This window comes from Balaenoptera borealis (assembly GCF_965194805.1).
Source record: "Balaenoptera borealis genome assembly, chromosome: 3".
NCBI lineage: Eukaryota > Metazoa > Chordata > Mammalia > Artiodactyla > Balaenopteridae > Balaenoptera > Balaenoptera borealis.
Genome location: NC_138866.1, coordinates 1,359,206 through 1,378,185, shown reverse-complemented (window position 1 = coordinate 1,378,185; position 18,980 = coordinate 1,359,206). Strand labels below are relative to the sequence as shown.

The 18,980-nt window shown below is 48.9% G+C and overlaps 1 protein-coding gene and 1 long non-coding RNA gene across 5 annotated transcripts in view; one reads left to right on the top strand and one right to left on the bottom strand.

Moving 5' to 3' along the window:
* Positions 1 to 3,045, bottom strand: part of PPP1R13B (protein phosphatase 1 regulatory subunit 13B) — an 83,723-nt gene extending 80,678 nt beyond the window's left edge. For all 4 annotated transcript variants that reach the window (XM_082387600.1, XM_082387601.1, XM_082387602.1 and 1 more), the window contains exon 1: positions 2,759 to 3,045. In XM_082387600.1, coding sequence (XP_082243726.1) covers positions 2,759 to 2,767 — 9 coding nt within the window. In that variant the 5' untranslated portion in view covers positions 2,768 to 3,045. The remainder of the gene's footprint in view (positions 1 to 2,758) is intronic.
* Positions 3,046 to 13,157: 10,112 nt separating this feature from the next.
* Positions 13,158 to 18,586, top strand: LOC309626553. Its single transcript, XR_014243271.1, has 2 exons — positions 13,158 to 13,629; positions 15,332 to 18,586. It is a non-coding gene; the product is annotated as an uncharacterized lncRNA (long non-coding RNA).
* The last annotated feature ends 394 nt before the right edge of the window (positions 18,587 to 18,980 follow it).

Sequence of the window (18,980 nt, the reverse complement as noted above, 5' to 3'; positions counted from 1 at the left end):
AGAACACAGCCAGATACTAATTTCCAGCAGCTGAGAGACTGGATGCTGCAGTAAGCCATCTGATCAATTAAAAATTATTACAGACTCTCAAGTAAGTAGAATATACTCTAAACCTGTGTTGTTCACTAGAGTAGCCACTAGCTACATGTAGCTACTGAGCACTTGAAATGTCCTAGTCTGAAAGGAGGTGTGCTATATATGTAAAACTTTACTGGATTCACACTGGCTTTCAAAGACTTAGTACCAAAAAAAAATAAAATATCACATTAGTAAATTTTTCATACTGATTACATGTTAAAATGATAATATTTTTGATATACTGAGTTAATAAAAGATACTATTAAAAATAATACCAATTACTAGAAAAATTTAAGTCCCATTTGTGTCGCTCATTACATTCCTATTGGGTAGTGCTACTCTATACAAACTATGCAAAATCCGATCTAACCCTCCTTTGATGATTCATGACGATGATGATGAACACCAAATATATAATAAAGAAAAAATCTCATTTATATCTTGGATACATAGTTTAAGATAGTATCAAGTAAGAATGGCGTGTTCTTAAAACTTCTATTAAATTTACAACCAACGCCAACTACATTTATAGAGGAAGGACTCAATCCTAAAAGTAGTACTTTTAGGGAACAAGAAGGAAATACAAAGTAAAGACCACAAAAGAGGGACTAAGAGAAATACCATCTGTTTCTAGAAGGCATTTTAAAATAAAAGCAGTGTGTTTTAAATAATTAGTAGGCTTGTTTTTTAAAAACATTTGATTATTATGAGTATCATAAAGAAATTTCCCAATTGCCAGCTAAGCAAACGTCGTAAAAAGGAAACCTGGTAAGGCTGAGACTAGAAATTCTAACTATGTGAGGAATAGAAGTAAAATGTCCGAATGTACCATATGGAAAATGTAAGCCAAATTTCTTAACAGGGTATTTAAAATGAAACATACAATGATGAAACCAGTCAAAATTATATAGATATCCTTCAATATTACTATGGTATCAACTGTTAGAGGATTTAACTAAAAGTGGTTTCAAAATTCCAAAACACCATAATGCCTTTTCCTAATCTAGCCAGTGAGAATTAGGGAGAGAACTGTTTCCAAATGCCTTATCTTGCAGAGGTTAAAATTAGAAATTGACAATTCAAAGACATATTAGCCATAATAAATATTTGCAGGGCATTCCGTTTGACAAGCACTATTGGACACATCATCCTTTTTGATCCTCAGGACAGCCCTCAGATATTGGTATGTTTTTATCCCTGCTTTAGAGGTAATTCCAGGCTTGGAGACCTTGACTTGTTCAAGGTCACATTGCTAAAAAGTAGCAGAACCAGTACTTGATTCTGGTTCTTCTGAGGCTCATCCAGTTCTCCTTCCATTACAAGACAATCACTCATTTAAAACCAAACGTTTAGAAATACAAGCTCTGATGCCAAAGAAGGATCTAAGGATCAACTAGGTCAAACTTTAAGTACTCTGCAAACACGATGTGTTGGAATCAGTTCAAAAAGGGGAGAAGAGATTATCAAGAAACAGGAAATGACTTGAAAGATCAGGGAAAAAAAATTCTAATCTAAATGTCCTTGGGTGCAGGCATAGCAGAATAATAGTATTCAAGCAGAAAATGCAGAGAAACGGTACTTTCCTTCTGAAATGTGATTTTCAATGTAGAAATTGTAGGCTAAAAGAACGATTTTGTTGTTACTTTACTATAAATGTGTTTGAGAATTTTACTTAATATACAGGCACTCAGAAAACCAATACATCCAACTGGGTACCACCAGCCCTTCATTTTTTCACAAGTCATGACATTTACTTCACAAAAAGCCAGATGAGAAAAATTATAATTCAGCACCCACTGCTATTTAGATTAGAGGTAAAGGAAAAGGTCAGGTAGGAGAATGGCAAATTTAATGAGCACTGTCTTCTTCCTAGTACAACGCATCCTTGAGGGCAGGACAAAGGCGGCACCACCACAAACGAACCTAGTTCAACCTTCAAAACACACTGACAACAGGCCAGTTAACGCAAAATGTACAAATCTCGAAGGCACGGTGAAAGGGAATTCCTAAAACGGCTCTCTAAATCCATTCCTAAGTAAGGAATGTAAAGTAAATTCCTAAATATAATACAACAGGATTCCAGAATCAGGAAAGGGCTACGGAGAAATGTGGGTTTCCAGCGTGGGAACACCACACGGGGGTGCCCACACTGCCGACACCAAATACGACACCAGCCCATTTCAGGCGGGGGGCAGAGGCGCCTCGAGACCCCGAAACGGGGCGAGAGCCAAACGACACCCCTGCCTCCCCGTCCGAACCCCGCCGGGACGCACGGGGAAAACCGACCGGCTCCAATTTCACCTCCGGCTTCCCCTCCCGGGCAGTGCGGCCGGGGAGGCTCGGCAGGAAGGGCCGCGCCGCGGCCGAGGGAGGGGGCGCCGGCCCGGGGACCCCCGCCCGGACCTGCCCCCAGACCCCCGACCACGCCGGCCCCCGCACCCGGACCCCGAAGCGACCCGCGGACCACGGACCCCCGGACCCCGGCCCAGCCCTCGCTGACAGCCGGCGCCGCCCCACCTGCCCGCCCGGGGGGCGCCGGGGCCGGGCGCGCCCGCCAGGCCACTTCCTTCCCCGCCCGCCCGGCCCGCCGGGCTCGCGCGGGCCCCGAGGGCCGGGAGCCGCGGGAGGAAGGAGGCTTGGCCAGCCGCCCGCGGAGGAAACCGCCGCCGCCCGCACCCACCGGCATCATCGCGGCGCGGGTCCGCGGCGCCCTCCGCCGCCTGACAGGACGCTCGGCGTCGCGCCGCGCCGCGCCCGCCGCTCCGGCCGCCTTCACAGGCCGCGCGCCCGCCGCCGCGCTCTCGGGCCCTCACGGCGAGGCGGCGGCTGCAGCGGGCTGCGGAGCCTGGCCGGCCCTGTCGTGGCCGCCGGCGCGCTGCGTCGCTGTCTCAGGACCGGTCGTCGTCGCCACCACCTCCGCCCGACCGCCTCTCGCCGCCAGCCCGCGGACTCTCCTCAGCCCCCGCAGGCCCTGCCCCCAGCGCGTCGCCCCACACGGCGCCAGCCGCCCCCTCCGATTGGCCCGACTGTGCTGGGGGCGGGTCCGGGGGGGTGGGGCATCCGAGCCCCGCCCGCCCAACCTCGCTCCCGGCCGCGGCCAGGTACGAGCGCGTCCGCGCTCCCGCGGGCGGGCGGGGGAGGGGCGGCAGTGCTGCGGAAGCTGGACTGCTGCCCCGCCCGGCGTGACGGCCTGTGGGCTCCAGGCCGTGCGGGGCCAAGATCCCGGACCCTCGCAAACGTCGGGCATGGGAAAACCGAGGTCCAAAGAAGGAAGGGTCCGGCGGGGGCACCGCAGCGGGTCACGGTAGGGCCGAGACTCGAACCCCAACTCAGGGAGGCCGGAGGGGGCGGGGCGCATCCCGTGGCGACGGCGCGCGCGCCCGCCTCTGACCGCGTCCTGACCCCCGGCTCCCGACGCCCGGTGGGGCTGCAGGCCAGGGGCCGGATCGGAAGGGTGTGGGTGCGCCCCAAACCATGCAAGTGACCCGGCTCCGCATTGCTCAAGATGAACCCACGAAACGGCGTGGCGCCCGGCCCCTGGGCACCTGTTCCCCGACACCACTACCTCCCCGCGTGTTCTGCGACTCCCGCTGCCCTTTCCCTACGGCCAGCCGACCTTCCCGGGCACGTGACCGCTCTTCAGCCTTGGCCCTTCACACAGGCGATACCCCCGGCCTAGAAGGCCTGTGCGCACCTGTACCAGCATCCTTCGATGCTCCGACGTCCCCGGGCAGCGCCCAGTCCTTCTCTCCAGGGTCTGGGTCTCTCCTTACGGCCCTCTCTCCCGTGACGCCACCCACTCAGGTCTGAGCGCCTGAGTAACGGAGGCCAGGGCAGGGGCTGAGCAGACTCTCAGTGAAGGCCGGCCAATGGGCAGGCATCCTTTCTGTGCCCTCCACACTGTACCATTCACTGGAACCCTGGCGGGGATGAGATGGTAACTGATGCACTCCACAGGCAGCTCTAAAACTTCCTTGAGCATCCGGAGCAGAGAGGTCTGTTTATGGCCCCGAACCCACCTTGGGGAGGGCTCAGCTCCTTAGAGATGACAGCAGGTGGTGGTCAGAGCCCATCCCTAGCCCGTCTGCTCCTCTGAGGGGCCTGAGGCTGCTGGGTGGGGCTGAGGGACAAAGAGGGAGCAGGCCAGAGAGCAACACCATACTCCTCTTGGCCTCTTCTTCAGAGGCCAAGGGGGTTAGTGGTTGAGAGTGTAGGACTTTACAGTTAGACGGACACTGCCTTGGCCACGCCCTCACAGTATGATCTTAGACAAGCTACATCTTCTCTCTGTATCTCAATTTGCCCGTCTCTATAATGGGAAATTACAGGAATAACACCTGCCTCATATTTAGTGAGATTTAGCCTGGTATCTAGACCAAGGTCGTGCATAATTGGCCTCCCTTCTCTGACCTCCTCCACGCCCAAACCATCCCACACATGGACATAATTAGGTCACACACAAAAACCCCGACCCTGCAAAGACCTCTTTGTCTCCACATCACCCAGATTAAAGTTCACAAGATGCCCTTCAGGAGTCACTGTTGATGCTGGGATATGGCTTTTAGGGTGGTCTAAGAAGATGTCTGGATTGTTCAGAGAGGCATACTAGCAAAACAGTTCAGCGAAGGAGAGAGAGCGAGGCAGGTGGGATAGCTTACGCATACTCGGCCAATTCTTGATAATTGTTGAATCTGGGTGATGGGTACATGGGATACATTGTCCTTTTCTCTCTACTTTGTATGTTTGAACTATTTTATATTTTAAAAAATGATTACTCTTTAAAGCAAATAAAAAAACCCATTTGGGGAGAAAATCAGTATAGATTCATATTTGCATAAAGGAATTCTTGAAGGATCAAGAACACTAATAAAGTAATGATTGCAGATGGGAATGGGAACTGGGTGGATTAGGGACAGAAATCAGAGTAAGAATTTTCACTATTTTTAAAAAAAATTTATTTCGAAATAAAAAAACTTATTTCGTTGTGGTGAGCGGGCTTCTCATTGTGGTGGCGACTCTTGTTGTGGAGCACAGGCTCTAGGCACGCGGGCTTCAGTAGTTGTGGCTCGTGGACTTTAAAGCACAGGCTCAGTAGTTGTGGCGCACGGGCTTAGCTGCTTTGTGGCATGTGGGATCTTCCGGACCAGGGATCGAACCCATGTCCCCTGCATTGTTGGCAGGCGGATTCTTAACCACTGCGCCACCAGGGAAGTCATCCATTGAGTCTTGATTACCTCTTTAAAGGCCCTATCTCCAAATACAGTCACATTCAGAGGTGTGTTAGGGGTTAGGACTTCAACATATGAATCTTGGGGGGACGCAATTCAGTCCCTAACAAGACACTTCATAGCTTGGCCCCAGTCTACCTTCTACCTTTTCAGGTTAATCTCCTATGCTCCCAGCACCCCACACCTGGAATTTTTTTTTTTTTTTTTTTGGCCACTCAGCTTGTGGGATCTTAGTTCCTCAACCAGGGATCGGACTTGGGCCCCAGCAGTGAAAGCGCCGAGTCCTAACCACTGGACTGCCAGGGAATTCCTGCACACCTGGATCTTATACCCCAGCCATCCAGAGGCTGGGCCCTCCCCTCGTCCAGGACCCTATGCCTACAAAAATGCTTCTGCAATTTCCTCAAGAAGTGCTACCTGCTCCTGTTACAATTCAAATCCTTCCTCTTCTTCAAGGTTTTTCCAGATTCCCCCCAGGAGAACTCACCTCTACCACCTTCTCCCAGACTGCTTAGACCTGGCTCACTCGTCACATCCTGCTACCTTAGGTCTGGAGACATACCTATCTCCCCCAGGGGCCAGTGGGCTCATTTAGGTAATAAGTGTTCACTGGCTTTCTCCAGTGTGCCCAGCACTGGTCCAGGCCCCGGCAACACAACCTTGAGTAAGACAAACATGGTCCCTGTTCTCACAGAGCTTATAGTCTGGTCAGGGAGAATATGATAAACAAGAACGCAAGCAAATAAAATAACTCTTCACATGCTGGTAAGCATATAAAAAAATGCAATAAACCAGATTAATGTGACAGAGATAACTGCTTTTGCCAGGAGAAGGTGACATTTGAGATGGGACTTGAATACTGAAGAGGCGCCTTCTGGGGCTCCCAAGGAGGGGTATGTGAAGGAGGAGGGAGAGCAGGTGAGAAAGGAATGAGCTAAGGGCAGCTCTCGGGGCAGCCCTGGGGGCTCAGCAGGCAGAGCAGGGGAGAATGGAGGGAGGTGAGGTCAGGTTTGGGTTTGTGGGCCAAGAGCCTGGATTTTATTCTGGGCGGGTAGAGAGACCAGATGTGTGTTTTCCAATGCCCAGTGGCCACCATGGGGAGGCTGGCTGGCGTGTGGCAAGAGTGGGGGAAGGAGGCCCCTTAGGGGGACTGAGGTGTAGGTGGTGGACGCAGGGAAGGGGTCCCATTTGGAATGTGCTTTAAGGGGTGGGGCTTGAGAAGGAAGGACCTGGGACGGCCCCCAGGCTTCTGCCCAGTGCTGGGGGCTGGGGTTCAAACGAGGCTGTCTGGTGCCCACAGAGCCCCCGGCATACTTAGCAAGCAGGAGCTAGTGGGTCCAGTGCTGACGTCCTGCTTGGCCATGTGGCCCCCGAAGGGCCACATTTCAGGACTCCCCTTCCTCTTACCAGGCTGAGCCCGTCCCCCACCCAGCCCTTCATCCAGCACTCCAGGCAGGCCTCAGGCATGGCCCAGCCTCTCCCCTTCTCTGCCCACTACCCCTGACTGCTGCCTACCCCATCCCTTTTCTCCCCCTGCCTCACCGCAACAGGAACCACCCTCACCTCTAGTCTCCATTAAACTCTTTTCGGCCAAAGGGGTGTTTCTGATGTGGAAATCATACCTGCCCACTGCCCCAGTGGGACCCCCTCAGTGGCTCCCTTCAGGGGGCAGGGGGGTTGTTAAACCCCTGAGGGTTTGGGCCTTCTCTCCCTGAAACAGGAGGGAAGGAGGCAGGGCACAACCTTTGAAAGAATGACACAGCCCGCGGACATGACGTAAACTGATTAGAACCAAATGGGTCCAAGATGGTGGACAAGTCGACGTTTTCCACTAGACCTTGAGCCTCAGTGTATGCTCACATCAGCAAGCTAAATGACATATCCACAGGGGCCATGACGGTTCCAAGACTGAACTGACCATAAGGATCAATTGGTGGCCCAATTCCTGGAAATCCCCGCCCCTTCCTAAAATAGCTGGAATACTCCTCCCACTCATTAGCCTATGAAATTACCCACCCCTATAAGAACTGGCAACCCCGTACCCTGGGGCCTTTCTCACCTTCTGAGGTGGCCCACACTCTGTCTGTGGAGTGTGTTTCTCTCTAAATAAACCCACTTTTTATCTATCACTTTGCCTCTCACTGAATTCTTTCTGCAATGAGACATCAAGAACCTGAGCTTCATTAAGTCCTGAGACCAGGTGTGTGATCTCGGTTGGAAGACTGCGGGTTTTGGCTGCGTTGGAGTCCTGGGCGCATGGTTTCACCCCCAGGCTCATTTCCCACCTCCACCTGCCCCAGGTCAACTCCTACCCATCCCACTCCGCCTGAAGGCAGCCCGCCACCCCACAACCCCTGTGTTCCCCTCGTGCAGGGGTGGGGACAGTCGGGACGGAGCCTCGTGTCCCGCCCCCACGGTTCCAAGGGAAGCCTGTTTCCACAAACCCTGGCTGCGAACCAATCGTGGTTCCGTTCGGTCCTCAGGGGCATTAAAATAGTAATATTTTTGATCAAGGTGAGAAGAGAACTTGATAGGAACACAGCGATCTGCTTTCCGTGTTTCGCTCTGCTGGGGGGGGCCCTGAGGGGGGGTGTCCGCCGCGGGGTCCTCCGCGCCCAGTACCGAGTGGCGCCTAACGCGCACCCCACCGCCGCCTCCACCTCGGGAAACGCACCGCAGACCCCCAGGCAGACGAACCTCAGGGCGGGGGCTCGGCAGCTGGGGAGCTGCGTTCACTCCCACACAGGCCCCCGCTGCTGCCACGGGTGCCGAGGTGCCGGGTCACCGCCCCGGGGTCGGGGGTTCAGCGCTGGGGGAGGGATCCACATGGCCAGGACGCGGCCAGTGCTCGGTACACAGAAGCCTCTGCTCATCCCCGCGGGGACCTAGTGAGGCAGGTGTTCTCTGAAGCCCAGAGGGGTTTCGCCACTTGTGCAGGGCCACGGGGCGGGGACCTACGGTGGCTGGGCTCGAACCTGGCAGAGCCGGAGTCAGCCCCGCGGCCGCGGGGCCAGGCGCGCTCTTCCAATCGGGCGCGGCCTCCGGGACTCCCGGCGCCGCCGGCTCCGCCCAGGTGGGCGGGGCCTCCTCGCCTGGAAAGGGTCCGCGGGGCGCCTTGGCTAAGCCACACACACACACACACACACACACACACACACACACACACACACACACACACACACACACACACACACACACACACACACACACACACACACACACACACACACACACACACACACACACACACACACACCTACACCACACATCACACACACACATCACAGACCCCTCGTCCTGGTCTGAGGCCTGAACCGCATTCTGCTCTCCTCCTGGGATCCGCCTAGGGCCCCTGTGGGAAGGAGAGAAGCCAGTGCTGGGCCCAGACAGTCATTCCTTCATTCATTTCTGACCTTGACTGTGTCCTCCGTGCTGGACTTGAGGCTACCAGGTTGCATCTCCCTGCCCTCAGGCAGCTTGTTAGAGGTCATGACAGAATGCAATTTGGGCAATTTAGTCTCCAATCTTTTGTTCTTCCCCAAGCGTCCTACCCTCGGCATTCCCTTCCCCACTCCCGGAACAACATTTCCGCGGGATGCAGCCCCTCCCGCCCAGCCGCTGTGCAGGGTCCCCTAATCAGCCCTCCCTCCTCTCCCCCCCACACACTTCAGGTGCTTCCAGTTTCCCCCATTATTCATGATGCTCTCACATCAGTCAGGGTCCTGTGGGAAAACAGATGGCTTCCGCAAATTAGGGAAATTCCAGGAGGGTTACTTACAAAGGGGGACTGCTTACCGAAGGGGCAGGGCCGCGGGGGTAAGGGAACCAGAGGGAGAGTGTAAGCCTCCAGGACCAGCACAGGGGGGGCAGTTACCACCCGTAGGGCTGGAGGGAAGCAGGAGGGGAGGTCACCAGCAAATGAAAAAAGAGAGTCACCAAGGGGATGCCTGACCTTGAAAGCAGTGACGTTCGGTCAAGTGACAGCCTGTCCAAGGCCCCCTGACCTCCCACTAGGGCACTTCACTGGGCCAACCCACTGGGTTCTGAGTACCAGGAACCTGTGGATGCAGACCCTGGAGATGGGCCTCCCCTGGAGAGTAGCGGAGATTCAAACATAGTTCTAATGCTAAATCCTGCACTCTATACACACTTAACGTTGTTTTATGAGCTTAGAATCCATTTCACAATAACTACTTCGTTATTTTGTAGCAAGAAGTTAACCAAATGAGCTTTCACATAGGAGCTACGCCTTTGGACTGTGGAGCTAGACCACCTGCTATTTAGGTCTGGCGGTGTAATTTGGGGTAAGTTATGCAAACTTTCTGTGCCTCAGTTTGCTCATCTGTAAAATGGGGATAATAACAGTGCCTTCCTCAAGGATTTTTGTCTGGATTACATAAAATGATAAGTGTGGCACACAGTGAATGCCAAACGGGCATTCGCTGTTACCCTGAACTGGGTGAGATGCTGCTGCCAGACCAGGAGGGTCCCTGGTCTCAGAACCACTGTGCTCATCCACCGATCTGCAGCCTTGGGTGCCCGGGTATGCCAGCCTGACCTTAAAAAGCCCCCACCAGCTAAAGAGCAGTGTCTACTCCCCCCTCCTGCCCCCCTCGCAGTCTCCTCTGCACAGACACAACACAGCACAATCCGGAACAGGATGATCTGTCCTTTTTGCCAACCCCAAAGAAGGCATCTGGCGGCAGGGTTGGCCCTCTTGGTATGTGGAGAGAACGTGACTGACTGCTGCCATTTGTACCGGGATGCCTGAGACAACTCTGGACAAGTTCCGGAAACTCCTTCAAGTGAATGAGGAGGACACTGGACTTGCCTCCTAGTGAGCCAGAAGGGTAATTGCCAACCCCTTAGCCTGCCTGGCTGAGCAAGGAGGGCGGTTCAGCTGAATGAGGTGTGAAGAACACGTCAAGGCCATGTGGGAACCTTGCTGGAGAACATTGGTCTTGACAGATGGGTCCCGCTGGGCCAGAAGGGGGATTTACACAACACACACACACACACACACACACACACGCAGAGGTATAGGTCACAGCTCATCACTTGCTTGTCACCTCCCCAATTGGCTTCTAATGCTCTCTACTTGTAATATAGTGATTAGAGTCAGAAAGATCTGATTCAAATTCCAATTCAAAAACGCAAATGTGCAAAAATAGTTCTGTTTGGACAAAATACCTCACTTTGTGTTTAAAATTAATTCATATTCTTATCAAAATAATCCACGGATTTGATTTTTTTTTTTTAAGATTTAATTTTTAATTTATTTTTGGCAGCGTTGGGTCTTCCTTCCTGCGCCCAGGCTTTCTCTAGTTGTGGTGAGCGGGGGCTACTCTGTGTTGCGGTGCGCGGCCTTCTCATTGCGGTGGCTTCTCTTGTTGCGGAGCACGGGCTCTCGGCGCTCGGGCTTCAGTAGTTGTGGCATGTGGGCTCAGTAGTTGTGGCTTGCAGGCTCTAGAGCACAGGCTCAGTAGTTGTGGCGCACAGGCTTAGTTGCTCCGCGGCATTTGGGATCTTCCTGCACCAGGGCTCAAACCTGTGTCCCCTGCATTGGCAGGCAGATTTTTAGCCACTGCGCCAGCAGGGAAGTCCCTCCCCTGCATTATTGACAGGCGGATTCTTAACCACTGCGCCACCAGGGAAGTCCCGCCCACTTGATTTTTAATGAGGCAAATAGTATGCAAATGCTTCTGATGAAAAACCCACAGGCCCATCTCTGACTCACAAGCTCCAGGGGCAACCTCTTTCAATTCTTTTATGTGTGTGTGTGAGAGACCTTCATATTTATAAATATTATGCTTATACTGTTATTTCTTGAGTTTTCAATTCTAGATATTATCAACTGGCTCCCTATTATGGCAGATGAGAATTTAGCAGTCTTACTTGCCCTCTCCCAAAATGCCTTTTCCCTTTACACAACACACTTATATCATATTTCTGGTTTAAACAATATTCAGGATTCCATTATTGTACCCTTGTAAATACTGTTCACTGCTGAGCCAAGCTGTGTACAGACAGTTTTGGTTCGACAGGTGTTGTTTTTGTTTTTGTTTTTAAATTAATTTATTTTATTTTTGGCTGTGTTGGGTCTTCGTTGCTGCACGCAGTCTTTCTCTAGTTGCGGCAAGTGGGCTACTCTTCGTTGTGGTGTGCGGGCCTCTCATTGCGGTGGCTTCTCTTGCTGTGAAGCACGGGCTCTAGGCATGAGGGCTTCAGTAGTTGTGGCATGCAGGCTCAGTAGTTGTGGCTCGAGGGCTCTAGAGCGCAGGCTCAGTAGTTGTGGCTCACGGGCTTAGTTGCTCCGCAGCATGTGGGATCTTCCCAGACCAGGGATTGAACCCGTGTCCCCTGCATTGGCAGGCGGATTCTGAACCACTGTGCCACCAGGGAAGTCCCTGACACGTGTTTTATTTATGCATATTAGCTTACAGGTGATTGGTAGGCAGGGGCAAGGCATCAGTACAACCCGGAAGCTGGGTAGTTCTTATGCAGTTTTTCCCAGTGTATTAATGTTTTTGAAGTCAGCAAGGACAAGGATTACAACAATTAAAAGAGGGCCTTAGCAATATATGAAGGCCTTAAAAAATTAGGTAAGTTGAAAAATCCCACAGAAAAGTCTTCCTTTAGAGCAAGAACAATGTAGTGTAGGACCACTTTACTCCCCTCTGTGTTCAGTCTGTCTGGGGAAGCTGAGCGTGCAGATGAAGAAGCTGCAAAGGTGTGCTCTCATATTAAAACATTTTGTTTTTGATGGATAAAGAAAGCTACCTCTAGATTGTTTTTTTATTGTTGATGAAACTAGTTTCTTTTAGAGGTGAACATCTTCAAGGGTCAACATTTCCAAGGAGGAAGCAGAAGCCTAAAGCCTAAGGCTGCAAAGGAGAGATTAGCTGTGATTTTAGGTGCTAATGCCAGTGGAGAAATGACTGTGTTAGTATCTTTATTAGTATCATTGTTGGTTTTATTAGGGCTCTGGTTATAGAGCTATGCAAAAATATAAACTTAATAAAGGATGTGTATCCAGAATATATAAAGAATTCTTATGACTCAATAATAAGACAAACAACCCAATAAAAAAATGAGCAAAAGATTTTGAAGAGGGACTTCCCTGATGGTGCAGTGGTTAAGAATCTGCCTGCCAATGCAGGGAACATGGGTTCGAGCCCTGGTCCGGGAAGATCCCACATGCCGTGGAGCAACTAAGCCCGTGAGCCACAACTGCTGAGCCTGTGCTCTAGAGACTGTGAGCCACAACAACTGAGCCCATGTGCCACAACTACTGAAGCCCGTGCGCCTAGAGCCCATGCTCCACACCAAAAGAAGCCACCCCAGTGAGAGGCCCGCACACCGCAATGAAGAGTAGCCCCAGCTCAACACAACTAGAGGAAGCCCGCAGGCAGCAACGATGACCCAATGCAGCCAAAGAATAAATAAATAAATTTATTTTTAAAAAAAAGATTTTGAAGAGACACTGCGGCAGAAATATACAGCACATATAAGCACATGAAAAGATCATCATTGGTCGTCATCAATGAGATACCATCACACACCTGCTATAAAGGCTAAAATGAATAAGACTGACAATATCTAGTGTTGACAAGGAGGTGGGACACCTGGAACTCTCATACACGGCTGCTGGGAATGCAAAGCGGTTCAGCCCCTTTGGAAAAGTTTGACATTTTCTTTTATTTTTTAAAATTGAAGTATAGTTGATTTACAATATTGTGTGAATTTCGGTTGTACAGCAAAGTGATTCAGTTTATATATATATATATATATATATATATTTCAGGTTATTTTCCAGTGTAGGTTATTATAATATATTGAATATAGTTCCCTACCTATTTTATGTAGAGTAGTTTGTATCTGTTAATCCCATACTTCTAATTTATCCCTCCCCCTCTCCCTTTCCTTTTTGATAACCATGAGTTTTTTCTTTCTATGTCTGTGAGTCTGTTTCTGTTTCGTATATAGATTCATTTGTATTATTTTTTAGATTCCACATGTAAGTGATATCATATTATATTTGTCTTTGTCTGACTTACTTCACTTAGTATGATAATCTCTAGGTCCATCTATGTTGCTGCAAATGGCATTATTTCATTCTTTTTCATGGCTAAGTAATATTCCATTGTATATATATACCACATCTTCTTTATCCATTCATCTGTTGATGGGCACTTGGGTTGCTTCCATGTCTTAGCTACTGTAAATAGTGCTGCTATGAACACTGGGGTACATGTATCTTTTTGAATTAGAGTTTTCATCTTTTCTGGGTATATGCCCAGGAGTGGGATTGCAGGATTATGCGGTAACTCTATTTTTAGTTTTTTAAGGAACCTTCATACTGTTCTCCATAGTGGCTACACCAATCTACATTCCCACCAACAGTGTAGAAGAGTTTCCTTTTCCAGCATTTATTATTATTATTATTTTTTTAATTTCTGTTTTCATTTCTTTTTTTTTAAATTTCTGTTTTCATTTCTTTTTTTTAATTTATTTATATTTTATGACTGTGTTGGGTCTTCGTTTCTATGCGAGGGCTTTCTCTAGTTGCAGCAAGCGGGGGCCACTCTTCATCGCAGTGTGCAGGCCTCTCATTATCGCGGCCTCTCTCTTGTTGTGGAGCACAGGCTCCAGATGCGCAGGCTCAGTAATTGTGGCTCACGGGCCCAGTTGCTCTGTGGCATGTGGGATCTTCCCAGACCAGGGCTCGAACCCGTGTCCCCTGCAATGGCAGGCAGATTCTCAACCACTGTGCCACCAGGGAAGCCTCAGCATTTATTATTTGTAGACTTTTTGATGATAGCCATTCTGACCGGTGTGAGGTGATACCTCATTGTGGTTTTGATTTGCATTTCTCTAGTAATTAGTGATATCGAGCATCTTTTCATATGCCTGTTGGCCATCTCTATGTCTTCTTTGGAGAAACATTTATTTAGGTCTTCTGCCCATTTTTTTATTGGGTTGTTTTTTTGGTATTGAGTTTTATGAGCTGTTTATATATTTTGGATATTAACCCCTTGTCAGTCACATCATTTACAAATATTTTCTCCTATTCCATAGGTTGTCTTTTTGTTTTGTTGATGGTCTCCTTTGTCATGCAAAAGATAATAAGTTTGATTAAGTCCCATTTGTTTATTTTTGCTTTTATTTCTTTTACCTTGGGAAAATGATCTAACAAAATATTCCTACAATTTATATCCAAGAATGTTTTGCCTATGATCTGTTCTAGGAGTTTTATGGTGTCAAGTCTTATATTTAGGTCTTTAAACCATTTGGAGTTTATTTTTGTATGTGGTGTTAGGGAGTGTTCTAATTTCATTGATTTACATGTAGCTGTCCAGCTTTCCCAGCACCACTTGTTGAAGGGACTGTCTTTTCTCCATTGTATTTTCTTGGCTCCTTTGTCATAGATTAATTGACCGTAGGTGTGTGAGTTTATTTCTGGGCTCTCAGTTTGGTATTTTCGTGTGTGTGTGTATTTATAAAATGAGAAGCAGTCCCACTTCTAGTCATTGACCCTTGAGAAATGAAAATATAAGTTCACACAAAGACCTGCATATACACAGCTTTAGTCATAATAACCCCAAACTGGAAATAACCCAACCTCTATTCAAATGGTTAATGTGGTACCTCTATACAAAGGAATATGACTCCAGCAATAAAAAGAGACAAACTAAGTGATATACACAGTAAAGTGGACGCATCTAAAATAGCATTATGCTAAGTGAATGGATTCAGACACAAAAGATTACATACTGTATGATTCTATGACATTCTGGAAAATCATAGGGACAGAAATATCATAAGGACAGTAATTAGATCAGTAGTTCCTGAAAGATTAAGGGGAAATGACTGTAGAGGGGTCTGAGGCAACTTTTGGGGATGATGGAAATGTTCTATATCTTGATAGTGGTGGTGGTTACATGACTATTTACATGTTTAAAACCTCATCAAATTATACACTTCAAAAGAAAAAGTTTTACTTTGTACAAATTATACCTCAATAGGGACTTCCCTGGTGGTGCAGTGGTTAAGAATCCGCCTGCCAATGCAGAGGACATGGGTTCGAGCCCTGGTCCGGGAAGATCCCACATGCCGCGGAGCAACTAAGCCTGCACGCCACAGCTACTGAGCCTGCGCTCTAGAGCCCGCGAGCCACAACTACTGAGCCCAGGTGCTACAACTACTGAAGCCCGCACGCCTAGAGCCCATGCTCCACAACAAGAGAAGCCACCCCAATGAGAAGCCCACGCACTGCAACGAAGAGTAGCCCCCGCTCGCCGCAACTGGAGAAAGCCCACGCACAGCAATGAAGACCCAATGCAGCCAAAAATAAATAAAATAAAATAAACAAAATAAAAAAAAAATTATACCTCAATAAACCCAACTTCTTAAAGATGTTCCACAGGTTTTAAGTGTCTAACCCTCTTTTCTCTGTAAACCCTGTTATTTTTTAGTGAATGACTTTACAGAAGGCAAGATTTTAAAGGAACGTTTATATTTAATTATAGCAAAAATATCTCAGTTATGATTACATCTCCTTTCCTCTATAATTTTTTGTTCTTCTGGGAGTTATATGGATGGGTTGCTCTCAAGTCTGCCACATGGTTGTTGCACCTCGACCTCTCTCCTGCATGGGCCATCTGTTTCCTGTATCCTTTGTCATCCTCTGTCTTGAGTTTGCATCTTCCTCATGGCAAAGCACATCTACCAGTAGCTTATTGAGATAGGGAAGTGCATAGGAGGTGAATTTTCTAAGACTTTGCATTCTGAAAGTGTCTTTATTCTGCTCTCACAATTAACTGATAGTTTGGCTGGGTATAGAACTTCAGGTTGGAAATCATCACTATCAGAATTTTGAAGGTGTCAATTCCATTGTCATCTTGCTTCCAGTATTTTTGTGGAAGAGATTCTGCTGCCTCTTCCTTTGAAAATGACCTGCTTTTTTCTCTTTGAAAGTCTTTCTTTTCCCCCTTTTTTTGGCCGTGCCACGCAGCTTGTGGGATCTTAGTTCCCTGACCAGGGATCAAGCCCAGGCCCCCTGCAGTGGAAGCCCAGAGTCCTAACCACTGGACCGCCAGGGAATTCCCCTCTTTGGAAGTTTTTATCTTTATCCCCATTGGTTTGAAATTTCGAGATGAAGTGCACTGATGTGAATTTTTATCTATTAATTATGCTGGTAACTTGGTGGGATGTTTTTTCATCTGGATACTTATATCCTTCCATTCTGGGAGTTTTTCTTAACATTTTTCTTTGATAATTTCATTTCTTCTGTTTTCTCTTTTTTTTTTTTTTTCTTTGTGGAATTCCTGACATTCAGATGTTGGACCCCCTGGTTTAGTCTTTTAATTTTCTTGTTAAAATTTCTCTCCTCATTTCTATCTCTGTCTTTTGGGAGATTTCTTCAACTTGATGAAGTGATAATCCCAAGATGATCTTATCCAGTTTCACGGCTTTAAATGCTATTTGCACACTCATGACTCCAGCCTGGCCCTCTCCCCTAAATTCTATGTTCCTCTATCTAACCAGCTTCTCAGCATCTCTCCTTGCATATCTAATAAACATCTTGGCTGAATAGATCCAAAACTGAATGTCTGGTTTCTAACTCCCTGTGCTTGGCTGAACAATGGCTCCCAAAATATAAATACTTCCTAATCCCCGGAACCTGTGGATGTTACCTTATATGGCAAAAAGGACTTGCAGGTATGATTAAGTTACGGCTCTTGAGATGAGGAGATGATCCTGTATTAAGTGAGTCCTAAATGCCATCACATGTGTCCTTATAAAAGCGAGGGGAGGGACTTCCCTGGTGGTCCAGTGGTTAAGACTCTGCACTTCCAGTGCAGGGGGCACAGGTTCTATCCCTGGTTGGGGAATTAAGATCCCACATGCCGCCAGGAGCGGCCAAAAAAAAAAAGAGGGAGGGAAGATGGTCAGAGGAGGAAGTAGGAGAGGTGACAGCAGAAGCAAGTGGCTGGATTGACGTGAGGAAGGGGTCATGAGCCAAATAATGCAGGTGGCCCCCAGAAGCTAGAAAAGACAAGGACACAGCTTTTCAGAAGGAGCTGGCCCTGCTGACACCTTGCCTTTAGGCCAGTGAAACTGATTTCAAACTTCTGGCCTCCAGAACTGTAAGAGAAAAAATGTGCTGCTTTAAACCACCAAGTTTGCAGTAATGTGTTATAGCAGTGATCGGAAACGGATACATTCCCCACCTCACTTCTCCCACAGACTTTCTCATGTCAGTCGAGGGCACCCCCATCTTTCCAATCGCTCAGGCCAAAACCTCGGTGTGGTCCTTGAGTCCTCTTTGACGCATACCGCGTATCCAGCCTACCAGGAAATTCTTTCAGTTCTACTCTGAGAGCATCTTCAGAACCTTACCAGGTCTCGCCATCTCCACGGCAACCACTCCAGGCCAAGGGTGCATCATCCCTTACTTGGGTCACTACAAAAGCCTCCAGAATGGTCCCCCTGTTTCTGCTTTTGCTGCCCACTTACCCCCCACCCCCCACCCTTGAGCCCATTTTCAACCTAGCACCCAGCATGACCCTTTTAAAATGAATAAGATCGTTTCCCTCCTCTCTCTAATCTCTCACTGGCTCTTCATCTCACCCAGCGAAAGCCAAAACCCCTCCGCAGCCTACGGGGGTGACACAACTGCCACCTCCCGTCCCCTCTCTCACCTCACGCCCAGCAACTGTCCCCTTGCTAACTCTAATCCAGCCACACTGGCCGCCTTGCTCGATTGTGCCAACCACACTCCTGCCTCAGGGCCTTTGTACCTGCTCTTCCCTCTGCTTGGGAAGTCCTCCCAGATTCCACATGACCAAAGCTGACTGTAATTTGTGGGGTCCAGTGCAGAAATGACAATGTGGGACTCCTCATTCAAAGAGCAGGGGAAAAAAAAGTATCATTAAAAGTACCAAAATATAGGGCTTCCCTGGTGGCGCAGTGGTTAAGAATCCGCCTGCCAATGCAGGGGACACGGGTTCAATCCCTGGTCTGGGAAGATCCCACATGCCGCGGAGCAACTAGGCCCGTGAGCCACAACTACTGAGCCTGCACATCTGGAGCCTGTGCTCCGCAACAAGAGAGGCCACGATAGTGAGAGGCCCGCACACCGCGATGAAGAGTGGCCCCCGCTCGCCGCAACTAGAGAAAGCCCTCGCACAGAAACAAAGACCCAACATAGCAATCAATCAATCAATCAATCAATCAATCAATCAATCTTAAAAAAAAAAAAGTACCAAAATATAAAAGGTTTTCATTTCTTCCAAGAGAGAGGCTCTCTCTTGACCTGTCAAGGTCTTTTTAATTTGTTATTTAATGTTGCACTCCCTGGGGCAAAGGGATGCTTGCCATGAACTTGCAGACCCTGACGGGTACCCAGGGTCCCACACTTGCGCATGCACAAATCACAGGCTGCTGAGTAACCCCTACTAGAAAAGCAATCTCCCCTTGCCATGGGTGACCCCCTAAGGGGTTACAACCTCTGTACAAGAACTGCCAAATCTCCTACAGAACTTGCCGTGTAGCTGGCCAGCATGGGGCAGGGACAGCCACCTCCATGTCCTACCCTGAGATGCCGTGGGGCGTGTGTGACAGCCCCTGACCCTCACTGTGCCCAGGTTCCCACTGGGGGCAGAAGGTGGC